Raw genomic sequence first — 16,036 nt, forward strand, 5'->3', positions numbered from 1 at the left:
TCCATGCAAAAAAAATACACAGAGTGTCCGGAGAACTACAAATATTTGAGCTAAATATTGCTAAATCACAGAGTAAAAAGGAGAAGTGATAAGAGAGGAGGCTAAAAGGCATATGAATTTCATCCTGAGGACAATATAGAACAACTGAATGTTTGTAAGCAGACTATCATTAACATATTTGCATTACAGAAGGAACACGCTGGTCACAACATATAGAATGTAGCAGTGTAGAAGGAACACACTGGCTACAACATATAGAATGTAATAGAATGTATAGAATGTATTAGAAAGCAAAAGCAAGGGAGACCTAGGTAGCAGGCTGTTGTGAAAATTCAGAAGAGGTACCATATTTTGCTGTGTATAATGCACACTTTTTTGCCCAAATTTTTGAGGGAAAAATAAGGATGCTCACTATACACGGGTAGTACTAATTCTGTATCTATATAAATGTTTTCAATTGTTTTATTTATGCTTACGTGTTAAAAGTATAACTCTAGAAAGCAATAACAGTATCTATATGCAAAATAATACCCTGGAATATGGTAATCACCCCCCCTAATTATAAATAAATAAATAATTCAAGTACTTATTTCAATAAAAATTAAAACAAAAGGGTTTTTTTCCTGAAAGTTTGGGCCAAAACATAAGGGTGCACATTATATATGGCAAAATATGGTATCCCTGGCCTCACCAAGGCAGTGACAATGACCATCTATTCATTCAACAAACATTTAGTAATATACAACATTTTGGGAACTAGGACTGAAATGGCAAAGACAAATTTAAGACCGCTGGCCCTGGTGGTGTGGCTCAGTGGATTGGGCTTGGGCTGTGAACCAAAGGATTGACGGTTTGATTCCCGGTCAGGACACATGCCTGGGTTGCAGGCCAGGTCTCCAGTGTGGGCCATGTGGGAGGCAGCCACACATTTAGGTTTCTATACTTCTCTTTCTCCCTGCCTTCCCCTCTGTCTAAATAAATAAATAAAATCTTTAAAAACTAAGACTGCCACAGTGATCATGGTTCTTATACTCTGTTGAAAAACATTAATCAAATAATTTGGCACACAAATTTAGCTAACAAGTCTAATGGATGATTCATGGGTCTTAGAGCCAAAGACCACTTATAACAGGACAAACTGACTTAGTGTGCTGCAACGAAAAGGTCCCTGAAAAGTGGTTCTCTGAACTGATGTCTGAAGGTTGAATAGGAGTTGCTAGGCAAGAGCTCTGTGGTGACAGGAAGAACGGCATGTAAGGAGAAAGTGTAGTAAATGGGGGGAAAATGTAGTAAGAAGATGAGGGTGGAAAGGTAAGTAGAAACTAAACTATAAATGAATTCAAGAACTATTAGTAGATGAAACTGGGAGCACTTCATGAAGAGAGTGGAAATGAGTATAAGGGAAAGGAACATTATACATGACTCCCATATTTTGAGCAACAGTAAGAGAGAATCCAAAAAACACTTTGTAGTTAACTAGATGGCAAATGCTAAGAAAGAAAAGCCAAGGGTGATAGATTTGTTGCTTACAGAAAGATACATCATTCAACAATAGGAGTGCTAGTGAAAGACTAGGGTAGGAATATAGGAGAGAATGAATTCAATTTTAGGTACACAATAGATTGTGATTATCTGTAGGCAGTACAGTAAATGCAAGTCTAGATACTGGAGACAGCTAACCTGAAAAAAGATTTGGACATCATCAGCATATAGGCAGTATTAAAGGAGTAATGAGATATACGCATCTCTACACATCGCTATACTTCTGTGTTTCTATACTGATTGCTTGCTATAAGTACTGTGGCTAAACAATACTTAATGATTTTATTTAAATCTTAAAGTATAAGAAATTATTTTAATACCACTTTTAAAAACAAAAACATAGGAAGATGGAGGAGTAGGTGGAAACACTGTACCTCCTTATACAACCAAATTTAAGGGCAACAAAGATTTAGAAACAAAGATTCTAGAAACAAAGATTTAGAAACAAAGATTTAAAAACACAACCAGGACAGGCAGAAAACTGAACTGTACTGAAGTCTGAGAACAATGAACCATTCATCCAGACCAGTAAGAGGGGCGGAGTCAGTGGCCAGTGGAGAGGGGTCCCAGCAGGAAGAGGCAGTGGTTAGCAGAACCGGGTGTGGGGAGGAAAGGAGGCACATAAGGCGGTTGGCTGACCGAGGATGCACATTCACGCACAGATAAACCAGTCAAAAGGGGGGGGGGGGGCAGTGAGACAGACTGCGCAACCCAGGGCCCCAGCAATAGGAAATAAAGCCTAAAAGCACCAATAGGAAAAACTTCGGGGGTTGAGGTGCCGGGAAAAGTTCCCAGCCTCACANAGGGCAACAAAGATTTAGAAACAAAAACACAACCAGGACAGGCAGAAAACTGAACTGTACTGAAGTCTGAGAACAATGAACCATTCATCCAGACCAGTAAGAGAGGTGGAGTCAGTGGCCAGTGGAGAGGGGTCCCAGCAGGAAGAGGCAGTGGTTAGCAGAACCGGGTGTGGGGAAGAAAGGAGGCACATAAGGCGGTTGGCTGACCAAGGATGCACATTCACACGCAGATAAACCAGTCAAAAGGGGGGGGGGGCAGTGAGACAGACTGCGCAACCCAGGGCCCCAGCAATAGGAAATAAAGCCTAAAAGCACCAATAGGAAAAACTTCAGGGGTTGAGGTGCCGGGAAAGGTTCCCAGCCTCACAGGAGAGTTCACTGGAGAGACCCACAGGGTCCCTGAACATACACAAGCCCACCCACCAGGGAAACGAGCACCAGAAGGGCCCAATTTGCTTGTGGGAAGCAGCAGAGGGGACTGAAATCCAAAAGAGAGTGGGACAAGCGCCACTGCTCCCTCTCCGACCCCGCCCACACATGCAGGGTCACAACCAAGCAACTGGGTTGCCCCGCTCTGGTGAACACCGAAGGCTCCGCCCCTCATACATAACAGGTGCTTTTGGACAAGACCAAAACATTATGGCTCAAACAGAACAGATCAAAGCCCCAGAGCCAATACTTCTAAGCAACCAAGAGATAACCAACCTATCAGATGCACGGTTCAAAATACTGATGATCAGGATGCTCACAGAACTGGTTGATTTTGGTTGCAAATTGGATTAAAAAAATGAAGGCTACACTAAATGAAATGAAGCACAGGGAACCAATAATGACGGAAAGGAAACTGGGACTCAAATCAAAGGAGTGGACCAGAAGGAAGAAAGAAATAACCAAACAGAAAAGAAGGAAGAAACAAGAATTCAAAAAAATGAGGAGAGGCTTAGGAACCTCCAGGACATCTTTAAATGTTCCAACATCCGAATTATAGGGGTACCAGAAGGGCAAAAGAAACAGCCACGAGTGGAAAACTTATTTGAACAAATAACAAAGGAGAACTTCCCCAATCTGGCAAAGGAAATAGACTTCCAGGAAGTTCAGGAAGCTCAGAGAGTCCCAAAGAAGTTGGACCCAAGAAGGAACACACCAAGGCACATCACCATTACATTAGCCAAGATTCAAATGAAGGAGAGAATTCTAGAAGCAGCAAGAGATAAGAGGACAGTCACCTACAAAGGAGTTCCCATCAGACTGTCAGCTGATTTCTCAAAAGAGACTTTACAGGCAAGAAGGGGCTGGAAAGAAGTATTCCAAGTCATGAAATTCAAAGACCTATATCCAAGACTGTTCTATCCAGCAAAGCTTTCTTTTAGAATGGAAGGGCAGATAAAGTGCTTCTCAGATAAGGTCAAATTCAGGGAGTTCATCATCACCAAGCTCTTATTATATGAAATGTTAAAGAGATTTATCTAAGAAAAAGAAGATAAAAATATGAACAGTGAAAGGACAGCAAACTCACAGTTATCAACAACCACACCTAAAACAAAAGCAAACTAAGTGGACAGCTAGAGCAGGAGCAGAGCCACAGAAATGGAGATCACATGGAGGGTTAGCAACAGGGGAGTGGGAGGAGGAGGTGCGGGAGAAGGTACAGAGAATAAGTAGCATAGACAGGGAGAAAATAGACAGAGGGAGGGCAAGAGTACTGTGGGAAATGAAACTAAAGAAGTTGAGACACGTGGTCATAAACTAAAGGGGGGGAAGGGTGGGGGAGGGTATGTGCAGGGTGGAGAGGAATGAAGGGGGGAAATGGGACAACTGTAATGGCATAATCAATAAAATATATATATGTATTTTTAAGATTTTTAAAAATTTATCTTTAGAGCGGAAGGGAAGGAGAGAGGGAGAAAAACATCAATGCGTGGTTGCCCCTCACACGTCCCCCGCCAGGAACTGGCCTGCAACCCAGGCATACGCCCTGGACTGGGAATCGAACCGAGATCCCCCGGCTTGCAGGCCTGTGCTCAATCCACTGAGTCACACCAGCCAGGGCAAAAATATATTTTTTAAAAAATGGAAACATGGGCACAAAAACATGAAGTGACTTGCATAAGTTTAAGCATCTAGTAAGTGACATGACTGGGAGTTAAACACTGATCTTTCTGACTCCAAAGTCTGTTTTATTATTCACTATGCTCACAAAGAATATTTTAACTAAGAAGGAACAAGTAGAGGTTAGAAATGTGAGGAATGCCAAAATTTAACACACAGCAATAATACAGAAAGACCTTAACAAAACTGGGAAAAATTAGCCAGAGGGATGAAAACCTATATGATTTCACGGAACCTAAGTTACAATGGGTTTTTTCCCCCTCATAATAAAATAGCCACTTTATTATTCAATTCTCAAAATTACACGTTAATGTTTTAAGGAAGGAAACATTATCTTACTACTTTTTTAAAAAGCCATAAGCAAATATAGTTTAAGTTAGACAGTTTTTCATAGCGAATTTTTCAAATATACTTTTTTCTGGTACAAACTGACTTAAAAATTAAATTTAAATTTTAAAATACAAATTAAAATTCCTGACATTTCTTCATTAGTACATAAAATCTTGTATCACCCATAATGGTAAGTTTCTACTACTGTTTACCCACACAGCAAACCAATGGAGGAAAAACTGCATTATTCTCAACCATAGAAAACAATTACCATCCAGTACAGTAAGATCTCACCCAACCTCTGCAGCAAGGTAATCCCTCCCCACAAGATAAAGCGATAGCTTCTAAGACAGCTGCTCCTGAGTGTTCTGAAGCAATTAACAGGAAAGGTAAATCAACTGTGCTCCAACACTATTTAGCATTTATCTGTTTATTCTGGATACAAACCTCAAGCTATGCAATTAAACATATGGGAAAGATGTTGACAGTGCAACCTTTGAATTTCCAGTTCCCACAAAAAAAACAGAGCAAAAAGGATAACAAAATTAAAATCCAAAGACAACATCTATGACAAAACTAAGTGACAAGGTATTTTCATGATTTCTAAAATATGAGCAAGTAGGGACAACAGCTGTATATATGTAAGGAATTTGCTAGTCCTAAGAACAGACACTTCCTGGAGAACATAATGGGCCAATCTGAGACTAACAGCTGAAACTGGGAGAGTTTTCACGCACTGAAGGGTGACAGTGAGGAGCCAGAGGTAAGGTCTGAAAGAGGCTGGAGCAGTCTGGACCCTGTAAGGACTTTCAAAACGAACAAGCCAGTGCTTCCTTGCCAGAACATAGCCCCACACTGAGGAGAAACTGTTGGACCTAGAATCCAAACTGAGGATGCCAGAGACCACAGAAGCAAAAGAGAGAGAGAGAGAGGGAATATAGCCAGATAAAAGTGATGGAAAAGACAGCTAAAGCTGAGAAAGTGGGAGACCTTTTTTTTTTTGAAACACCTTTATTGCAGTACAATTTACAGACCAAATTCTTAAACACTAACAAAAGTAACATAAGCAGCAGCTCTAGAGCTCTGAAGTAGAAAACTCATACCTGTTCATCTAAAACTCAAAAAGATTAATTTCATCTAAAAATGAATATCAGAAGATACTGGTTAAATCTTATAAAAGTTAATTAGGAAGGGGAAAAAATAAGCAGACTAGTATCCCCACAAATAACGAAAGAGCTCTGCAAAGGCATGTACACAAAACAGATGAAAAGTTTAGCATATTTCTGAATGAACTAAAATTTTTTTAAATGATGTATGAAAGAACAAGAAAAATGATGTATGAACAAACAAGAAATGCGAAAAATTAAGGACTAAGGTGAAATGACTCAAGTCATGAGTAGAAATAAAAAATAAACACTTTACACAAATGAAGAGTATACTGGAAGGAATACAATATTGAGTAAGCACAATAAATGATGCTTTAAGAATGTTAAGTTTTAAAAATTGAAGAAAGAAACTAAAAAAGATTTGAGATAAAGTAAAAAAGGAGAGAAAAGAAGAACCAACATATTTATAACAAGAGTCTGTTAAGAAAAACCCCAAAGCAATCAAACTAAATACCAAAAAATTGTAATTCAAGAAAATTTTGCTGAAATTAAAAACATACACATTTAACATTAGAAATTGCATGTGTACACTGTGTACCCAGAAAAAGTGACCAAGAACACCACTAAAATATATTCTAGTATAAGTACTGATTTTTTTTAAAGATTTAATTTATTCATTTCTAGAGAGAGGGGAAAGGAACAGTGATGTCACTGTTCCTTTCTTTACCAGTGACAAGACTGGTAAAGAAACACTGATGTGCAAGAGAAACATCCAGCTGAGTTGCCTCTTACACACTCCCAACCAGGGACCTGGCCCATAACCCAAGCATGTGCCCAGACTGGGCTCACAGGCCCGGCACTCAATCCACTGAGCCTCATCAGCCAGGGCAACTGCTGATTTTTAAAGAAAAAGAAAAAAGCTTTTTGCATTCAGGCAAAAGACCAAAATCCCTTATAAGGGGAAAAAAATCAGACTGGCATCAGACTTTTAATGGTATGCTTTATTCCAAAAACAATAAAAAAATTAAGATAATGAAGGAAAGAAAATTTAAATCAAGGATTTTATATCCAGCCAAAATGATTTTCAGGTATAAAGCTACAATCACGCTATTATCAACAGGCAATATTGTTCCCATGAGTTTTTCACCAGGAATATACTAGATAACAAGTCACAGACAAGAAAATGACTAAAAAGAACTAAAGAAGCCCTGGCTGGTGTACTCAGTGGATTGAGTGCGGGCCTGCGAATCAGAGGATCGCAGTTCAGTTCCCAGTCAGGGCACATGCCTGGGTTGCAGGCCAGTTCCTGGCAGGGGACACATGATACATTGTATGTCCCCGGCAGAGGCAACCATACATTGATTTTAAAAAAAGAACTAAAGAAACAATGACATAAAGACCAATGGCATTATTACAATGGCTGTTAAATTAACATCATAAAAAGAAAAAGAACTAGACATCATATACCTTCTAATGGAAGTATACCACCTATAAAATAGTTTTGCTCCAAATAAACAAACCTGAATTTTCAGAAAGTACAGAAGACAGTGGAACATGTTAAATGATATAACACAGAAGCAATACTCTATCAGGGGTGTCGGACCTTTTGGCATCTCTAGGCCACACTGGAAGAAGAGGAGTTGTCTTGGGCCAGACAATAAATACACTGTGACATGTAATCACAAAAAAATCTCATGTTTTAAGTAAATTTATGATTTTGTATTGCAATGCATTCATAGCCATTCTGAATCACATGTGGCCTGCAGGTACAGGTTGGACGACCCTACCTAGATTATGGAAACTTGGCTTGTTAAGCAAGAATAAAAATCTATGAAAAAAAATAGAGAAGGGATCCATATATTGATGAGATTTAATGAAATCACATAATGAAAGAATCCTACTTGCTTCCAGATCCAAGAAAAAAAAACTATAAAAGGCAAAGCAAAACATTTATGAGGCAAATGAGAATCTGAACACTAATTGCTATTTCAAGGTATTAATTACTGTTAATTGTTTAAATAACAACATGGTGAGTTTTTAAAAATAATCCTTTTCTTTTATAGACACATACCCATATTTAGGGACATATGTTATCTAGGGTTTGCATCAAAATGAGTTAGGAGTACGAAGTGAGTAGAATTTGGATGAAATAATTATTGCAGCTAGAGAATGATTACATAGAGGTTCATTACACTGCTAACTTTTGTGTCTCAAATTTTCTCCAATAAAAAGTTAAAAGAAAAAAACACATGGACTTAGTATTCTGATTCATTCATTAAATATTTGTGATTTGTTTTGTAACACAACTCTAAAGTACTACCTACTCCCACCTGCAGACACTACGTTTCAATCTCTGTAATATTCAAGCTCACATTTGCAAAATCTTAACAAACTTCATGAAAACAGGAAGAACTGTATCCTGATTTAACAGATCAAGAGAGGCTAGCTACAACTTCTTTCTGAATTAGACTCAACTCTACAAATGACTATTGAACCTGGGCCACAAAGGACAATCTAGTTTTTTGTTGAGTGATTGATCCCTATAATCTCAATTAAAGAAACCATGAAAAAAGACTTACCTGTTTTATGTGTGGATTCATGGCCATTTCAGTCACATTCTTTTTGGTCTCACAGAAAATAATAGCCCTCCCTTCAGAACCACTGTAGACTTGAAGGACATCTCCAATAACTGCTGGTCTCTGAGACCAATGACACTGGATAGCCAAATGCTTTGAGAAAACAAAATGCCAAATATCTATTTCATTAAAATTAGCAAAACTGATTTCTCGAGTATATATTTTTTCTATCTGTTCAAGAATTGGCCTTGCTGGGAGACAGAAAAACAAAGACTCTGCCCAATCCCATTTAAAAACAATGTACAAATGGCTATCAATAGATGAAAAGACAAATAAATGGCAGTATATATACAACGGAATACTACTGAGTACTTAAAAGGAACCAACTAAAAGAGAGATGGAGAAACCAACTACTGACACATGCAACATCATGGATGAATCTCAAAACATATATTGGGTGAATAAAGCCATGAATAAAGAGTATATATACATTGTATGATTGCATTTACATGAAGTTCTAAAACAAGCAAAACTAATCTATGGTAGCAAAAAATCAGAACAGTGATTGCCTATGTATGAGGGATTCAGGGGGCAGAAGCATGAGGGGACTTTCTGTGATGATGATAATATTCTATATTTGATAGGGGTTTGGGTTACACACATGTATGAACTAATCAAAACTAAGTAAGTGTACATTTAAAAATTTGCATTTTTGTATGTAAATCTTATCTTTAACAACTATAATACTATATGAACAAACCTTGAAAGCACCATGCTAAGTGACAGAAGCCTAAACACAAAAAGTCACATATTATATGATTACATTTCTATGAGATAGATATCTAACTGGGTAAATCCACAGAGACAAAAAGCAGACTGGCACTTGCTAGGGAAGGAGAAAGCAACTACCAAATGGTCCCAGGTTTCCTTTTGGGATGATGAAGTGTTTTGGGAATAGAAGATGGTGGTACAACATTGTTAATGTACTAAATGATATTAAATTGTACACTTTACAAATTTAAATTAAGTTATTAGAATTTTACCTCAATATAAATTAGTAAGTATTACTAATATTTAGTAATTAGTAAAGACAGTAAGAGCTCTAAAGACAGTCATGTTAAAATACTTATGGGGCAGTACACTGATTTCTGCAATTTGAAATGCGTCAAGAAATAAAATGGATATAGGGATGGGTAGATATGTGATAAAGCAAACATAGTAAAATGTTAATGACAGATTCCAGCTGTAGGGTGTATGGGTGTTCACTGCAAAATTCAACTTTTTGTTGTTTGAAAATGCTCATGCTAAAAAACTTAAACTGTACATTTTAAATCTGTGCATTTTAAAATATATCTCAAAATTATCTTAGAAATGTAACATAAATTACTGTACACCTGGAAAACAGAGGAAAGCATGCAAAACTAAGAATCATTTTTACTCTCTACGACAAAGTCTTGCTTCCCCCACTCTCAAAAAAATAACAAAACCCCCCTGTATCTGATCAAGCCTAACCATTAATAATCTAACCATTAACTCACAGGAAAATGAAGTCAGAGGAGCATGTTAAAGAACACCACCGAGTTGCAAATCAGTAAAGTTGAGACTGTGGGAAACTTGTAAGACAACTAACTGACCAATTCTTTTCAACAAAGTATTGCAAGGAAAAAAATGGACAGAAAAACCTACGGATTATAAAGATTTAAGACATACAAACCAGTATAAAGCAAGGATCTTATCTGAATCTAGATTCAAACAAACTACTTAAAAAAGGGGGGGGTAATGTGGACACTGGATATTTAGTTGTATTAAAGAAAAATTGTTTTCTTTTACTGTGATAGTAACTTTTTGGTTTGCTGTTTGTTTTTTTAAAGAGTCCTTATCCTTTTAAAAAATATACTAAATTACCTGAAGGTGATATGGTAACCAGATTGCTTTATTTATTTATTTTTAAAAGATTTTTACTTATTTTTCCAGAGAGGAGAGGGAGGGAGAAAGAGGGGGAGAGAAGCATGGATCGGCTGCCTCTCACACATTCCCAACTGGGGACCTGGGCCCACATGTCCTGACTGGAAACAGCCTTTCTGTTTAGAGACTGGTGCTCAGTCCACTGAGCCACACCAGCCAATGCCATAGATTGCTTTAAATGTAAGGATGAAGAAAGACTGTATGGGTGTATAAGAACGATCATTCTTAAAGCCTGGTGATAGGTATATCAAATCCCTTCAATTTTTGTATATGTTTGAAAACATCCTTAATAAAATGTTTCACTGATACATTTTACTTTCTTACTGTAAAACTTTCAGTCATTACAAAATACACAAAGCTTCATCTGGCCATCCTATCAATAAAAAGTTCTCTTTCCTAGAATTATTATTAAGTTGATGTTTATCCTTCCAACCTATCTTAAAAAATCTAGCATTTTTGTGTTTTTATAAACAGTATAATTGTGTACATATTGTTTTGTAATTTGGTTTGTATTGCTCAAATGCATTCTTTGTAACCACTATGTTGTATTTACAGATCATACTATTGTTTGTTAAGCCTATTTTAATCTATATCCACATATATGTACCTCTATTAAATGGAGAAGTTATATATATGGTACATACCTATCATAAACCATGCAAATATTACCTTTAATATTATTTTTGAAACATATTATTAATTTAAATTTTCATGGAGTCAAAATTATCAACCTTTTTCTTTATACTACATTCTTCTGACTTTCCATTTACAAAAGCCTCCCCTTTCCAGAAATCAAATAACTATTCACTTACATGTGCTTTAAATGATTTTATGCCTAATTTTCAAAAATCTCTTGAAAATTTTTTTGATATAGAATATGAATGAGGATGTAACTTTTTTTCACTGAAGCTTTAACAAATTACCCCAGCACCATTCTTTTTGAATTGATACAAAGTACCTCCTATGCCTCATTCTACACACTTTATAATTCCGTCTTGGCTGCTTGTTTCTCTCCTAGAGTTTGTCTACTCATGCCTTTTCTCCCTATTTATTCTGTTCTGCTCTTCAATCTCATACTATAGAATTACATAAGTATCTCACTGACTAAGGGCAAAAAAGATTTGGACCGAAGTGGTACCCAAAACTTAAGTTTAGCTTCAACAAATTTCAAAATACCAACTAAATGTTAAAATCTGTCATGCTGGAAAGCTACTTACTTCCACAGTAGTTGCAGCCTTTTGAGTCATTTTTCCAACAAGGTCAACCTGTTCATATCTGGATTTCATATATTTTTTTGCAACTTTGTATACCCACTGTGGGCAAGTTGCAGAAAAAAGTAAAGTTTGAGGATTGTCTTCAGAATCTTAAACAAAAAGAATTCAAATGCTTTTTTAATATCCCATGATGTAGTCAGCTCTTAAAAATCCCCCTAAACTTTGAGAAAATAGTGAAAATTTCAAAATGTGAATTTTGAACACACAAACTTCATTACAATTATTAAAACTTTCAACTTTCAAAACCGGGAAAAATATAAACAAGACAGAACCCAGAAGCAAGGTGAGAATTGAAGAAGGAACAATGGGCAAAGAAAATGAAATGGAACTTTCAATAACATGAATTAGTAAATCTAACTGCTGACTATAAAAAAGGATGGAAGAAGGCAAAGAAAACAGAATATAGTTACTTAAAATATGCTATCATATTTTCTTGTTCATGAAAAGAACAGATACCAAATAACTTCAGTTCTGTTAGAACACTGGGGACAATGCAGTAAAAATTACAAAGTAAAAATTTAAGTTTTTAGATAAGAGAATAATTGCTAATATGCTTATTTTGAATTAGGATATACCAGTTTTGTAGGACTCATGGATGATATCTTCAACTTGGTCAGCAAAACCTAAATCTAACATTTGATCCACTTCATCAAGCACAACATGGCGCAGCTTAGAAAGATCCAATCGGCCGCTCTGCAGATGGTCTTTGATCCGACCAGGGGTCCCAACCAAGATGTCAATACCATTTCGAATATGATTAACTGTGAGAGGAGAGAGAGATCAGCAATATGTAAATGAATATATATTTTCCTATTATTTCTTTTGATTATTAAAGTAATAAATAGATCTTTATGCTACTATTATACATATTTACTCACTTTGGCTTTGATATGATGTTCCACCATAAAAACACGCTACGCTGAGTTTCCTAGTTATATCTTTGAAGTCTTTGGCTACTTGATTTGCCAGTTCCCTTGTAGGAGCCAAAACAAGTACCTGAGCAAGAGGTTTAAAAAACAAAAAGACACTTTTCTAAAGATGTCTAAATTTAAATTGAGAAGACTTTTTTTAAGGTACATTTAAAACTAGGAATCTCAGCATTAATGGTACTTAATGACACCACAAAAAACAAGAACAACAGCTTATATTCATTTTATTCTCCCTTACTTCCTTCAGATCTCTTTTTCAAAACTCACTTTTCTCAATGAGCTTCCTAACCCTCTTTTCATACCCTCATGCCCCAGTTTCTCCTTAGCATTTACACCATATGATATTTATATTTTACTTATTTCCTATTGTTTCTCACTCACTAAAATGTAAGCTCCACGGAGGCAAGAATTTATGTCCATTTGAATTATTGTATACCTTGTTCTTCAAACAGTACCTGGCAGAGAACAGATACTCAAAAAACATTTGTTGAATGAATAAATGCTCACGATGTGCCAGGCACTACTGCTTTACATGAATTACCTCATTTGACTCTCACAAAAACCCTGTGAGGTGGATTATTCCAATTTTACAAAAGAGGAATCTGAGTCTTAGAGGAGTTAAGATCTTGCCCAAGACCAAACAGCTAAAGTGGTAGAGCTGAAATTTCCAGTAACAACCTTTCGGCGTAAAAGTTTCTAAGGCAGTGCTCAGACTGTGTCCTATTTCTATTATTTGCAATGTTTCCTAATTTTACCTAAGAAGCAGAATTCTCTGAAAAAGATTTGCCCTGTTGGCCAACCTGACCCAAGACCATTATGACTAATTACATTCATGTATGTCATATTTTCATACTGCAATACCATTTAATAGTCTCAAAGAGCAAATTACTTTTCGTCACGTATCTTTTGTGACTAATTGCTGATTTTTCTTCTTCACATTTTAAAAAAGATTTTATTTATTTTTAAAGAGAGGATAAGGAAAGGAGAAAGAGAGGGAGGGAAACATGATACATAAGAGATACATCGACTGAATGCCTCTGGCTCAGTACCAACCAGGGACCTCACCAGCAACCCAGGCATGTGCCCCAACTGGGAATCTAATTGGTGACCTTTCAATGTGCAGGTAGGCGCTCAACCCACTGAGCCACACGAGCCAGGGCTCTTCTTAACTTTTATGAATCTTAAAAGAAACATGGATTCTAAAAAAGTCTACCTTTAAGCTAAAATTTCACTAGGTCCTCTCTGTTCTTCACTACTTATACATCAGGACAGATCTCCAGTACCCCAATAACATAGGAATCAGCAATATCATTCCATAATCTCGTCTTAAAGTCAACCAATGAAAAAAAATTGATAATTTGCTAAATGACCAAATAAATGAATACCTCTTAAGCAAATTCATTATTTAAAAGCAAAGGATATGACTAAAAAAGAGAAGAAAAAGGTCACTAAATACACTAACTATAAATTAAATACTCCTAAAATTACATATGCTGGCTTTATAATAATTATAGTTATCAAAGATATCTAAGGGTCCATAAACATTCATATGCAATAACCACTCCAGCTTTACTTGAGATTTTACTTTTAAAGATTTTACTTACTTATTTTTAGAGAGAGTGGAAGAGAGGGAGAAAGAGGAAACACTCATGTGAGAGAGAAACATGAAAAGGCTGGCCATAAAAACACGCACCTCGCACACACCCCAGCTGAGTGGGGGCCAAACCCACAACCCCAGGCACGTGACCCAACAAGAATGGAACTTGCAACTTTTTGCCTTGAAGGACTTTGCCCAACCAAATGAGCCACACTGGTCAGAGTGAGATTTCTTTTGTTTAAAAAAAAAAAAGAAAGAAAGAAAGAAAGAAAAATCAACACATTTTTGCTTTAGGACCCAAAGTTTTACTTTATGCCACGGGGCTAACTTTTCTATCCTGGGGGTACTTGAACTCAAAACCAATATACTCTTTCTTTCCCTTTTCATTAATGTTTAAACCTTTTACTCCCTATAATGGTTACCTTTGGTGAGCGGCTTTTTTTAATTGTCTCTTGATTTCTTTGGAGTCTTTCAATCAAGGGAATGGCAAAAGAGAATGTCTTTCCTGTTCCTGTCCGTGCTTGAGCAATTAAATCTTTTCCTTCATATACAGGACCAAAGGTCTTAACTTGAATAGGAAAGAGATATGTTACCCCTCGACCTGTAAAATGAGATTTCATTGAAATATTTATTTAAGACTAGAATTAGAAAAAAATATATTTCTTTGAAAATGATAATCCTGATTCCTCAACGTCTGCCTAAAGATATACCACCTAGTGACATTTACAGTTATTCCTACTCCAAAGAGGAATTATTTTTTAAAAAGATCTAAACTTTTGACAAATATATATGATTCTTTAGATTTAAAAACAGATCAGGATACCCAAAAGAATGATGTAGAAATAACTGCAATTAAAGATGAGCTATTTATGCTTTCTATATTCTCCTTTTGGCCAGAAAATCCAGTTTTTAGATTTAGATTATCCATTGCACATCCATTAAAATTCATAGTACCTTTCAGAAGCTTTATAGTCTCTTCAGAAATAGGGAAATTGGAGAAAGCTCCTTCCTTCTGTTCACGTGTTAGGGTCTGTCAAAATGAAATCAAAGTTCTAACATAGTTCACATTTGACTAAGTATTAAGAATCTTTTCCTCACTTACTGTTTTCAGTTTTACTAAATAAGCTAACAAATCAACTTTAGCTTAATACTTGCAAAAACTATATAGATTAATTTATAAGGTAAATTAGTGAGAAATTCTTTCAATTTCAAAAGAATCCCTTTAAATATTGTAGCAAGCTTATCAATATATTTTCCCATAATACATTTTTAAAAATTCACACATAAAACTCCCTTTAGAAATACACCTCTTACATAAATCAAAATATAGTTCCATTTAACTAAGATATTACAAAAGAACTATTTAATAAGCTAAATCACATTCAGATACAAACAGTGCTAACTATGGGGATTAACACCAGCCAATAAAAGTCCTAAAAGAAATCACACAATGAGGAATGTAAATTGCTCCCAAAAATAAGTTTAAAAGTTGTTCTATTTTTTAAAAAGTTGTTCTATAGCTCTAAAAAGCATTTTTTAGGTCACAAATACAAAGAAAAGTTCCCATAAGCTTGAAAATATCTTTAACATATGTACAGGTTAGGGTGACATTATCATTTAACAGTCATTAAAAATTCTGTGTTCCACTCAGTGTGTATATAGAACAAAGACAATATATCTACCTACAAACTTTATTATTGGTGTGTTTAAGAAATTATTTCCAGAACCACACACAATAGCAATTTTCAAATAGGGAATCAAATAAAAGACATTAATAGCAAAATCAAATAGTAAGCCATTAAGGA

The 16,036-nt window shown here is 35.9% G+C and overlaps 1 protein-coding gene across 4 annotated transcripts in view; it reads right to left on the reverse strand.

Moving 5' to 3' along the window:
• Positions 1 to 16,036, reverse strand: part of DDX50 (DExD-box helicase 50) — a 35,510-nt gene that overhangs the window by 11,382 nt on the left and 8,092 nt on the right. For all 4 annotated transcript variants that reach the window (XM_037029196.1, XM_037029195.1, XM_037029197.1 and 1 more), the window contains 6 exons: positions 15,186 to 15,261; positions 14,654 to 14,832; positions 12,584 to 12,701; positions 12,281 to 12,466; positions 11,649 to 11,794; positions 8,470 to 8,619 (listed from right to left, as the gene is read on the reverse strand). In XM_037029196.1, the coding sequence (XP_036885091.1) occupies positions 8,470 to 8,619; positions 11,649 to 11,794; positions 12,281 to 12,466; positions 12,584 to 12,701; positions 14,654 to 14,832; positions 15,186 to 15,261 (855 nt within the window). The remainder of the gene's footprint in view (positions 1 to 8,469; positions 8,620 to 11,648; positions 11,795 to 12,280; positions 12,467 to 12,583; positions 12,702 to 14,653; positions 14,833 to 15,185; positions 15,262 to 16,036) is intronic.

The sequence above is a fragment of the Sturnira hondurensis genome, unplaced genomic scaffold (genome assembly GCF_014824575.4).
Source record: "Sturnira hondurensis isolate 20B ecotype Veracruz unplaced genomic scaffold, ASM1482457v3 Scaffold0020237, whole genome shotgun sequence".
Lineage (NCBI taxonomy): Eukaryota > Metazoa > Chordata > Mammalia > Chiroptera > Phyllostomidae > Sturnira > Sturnira hondurensis.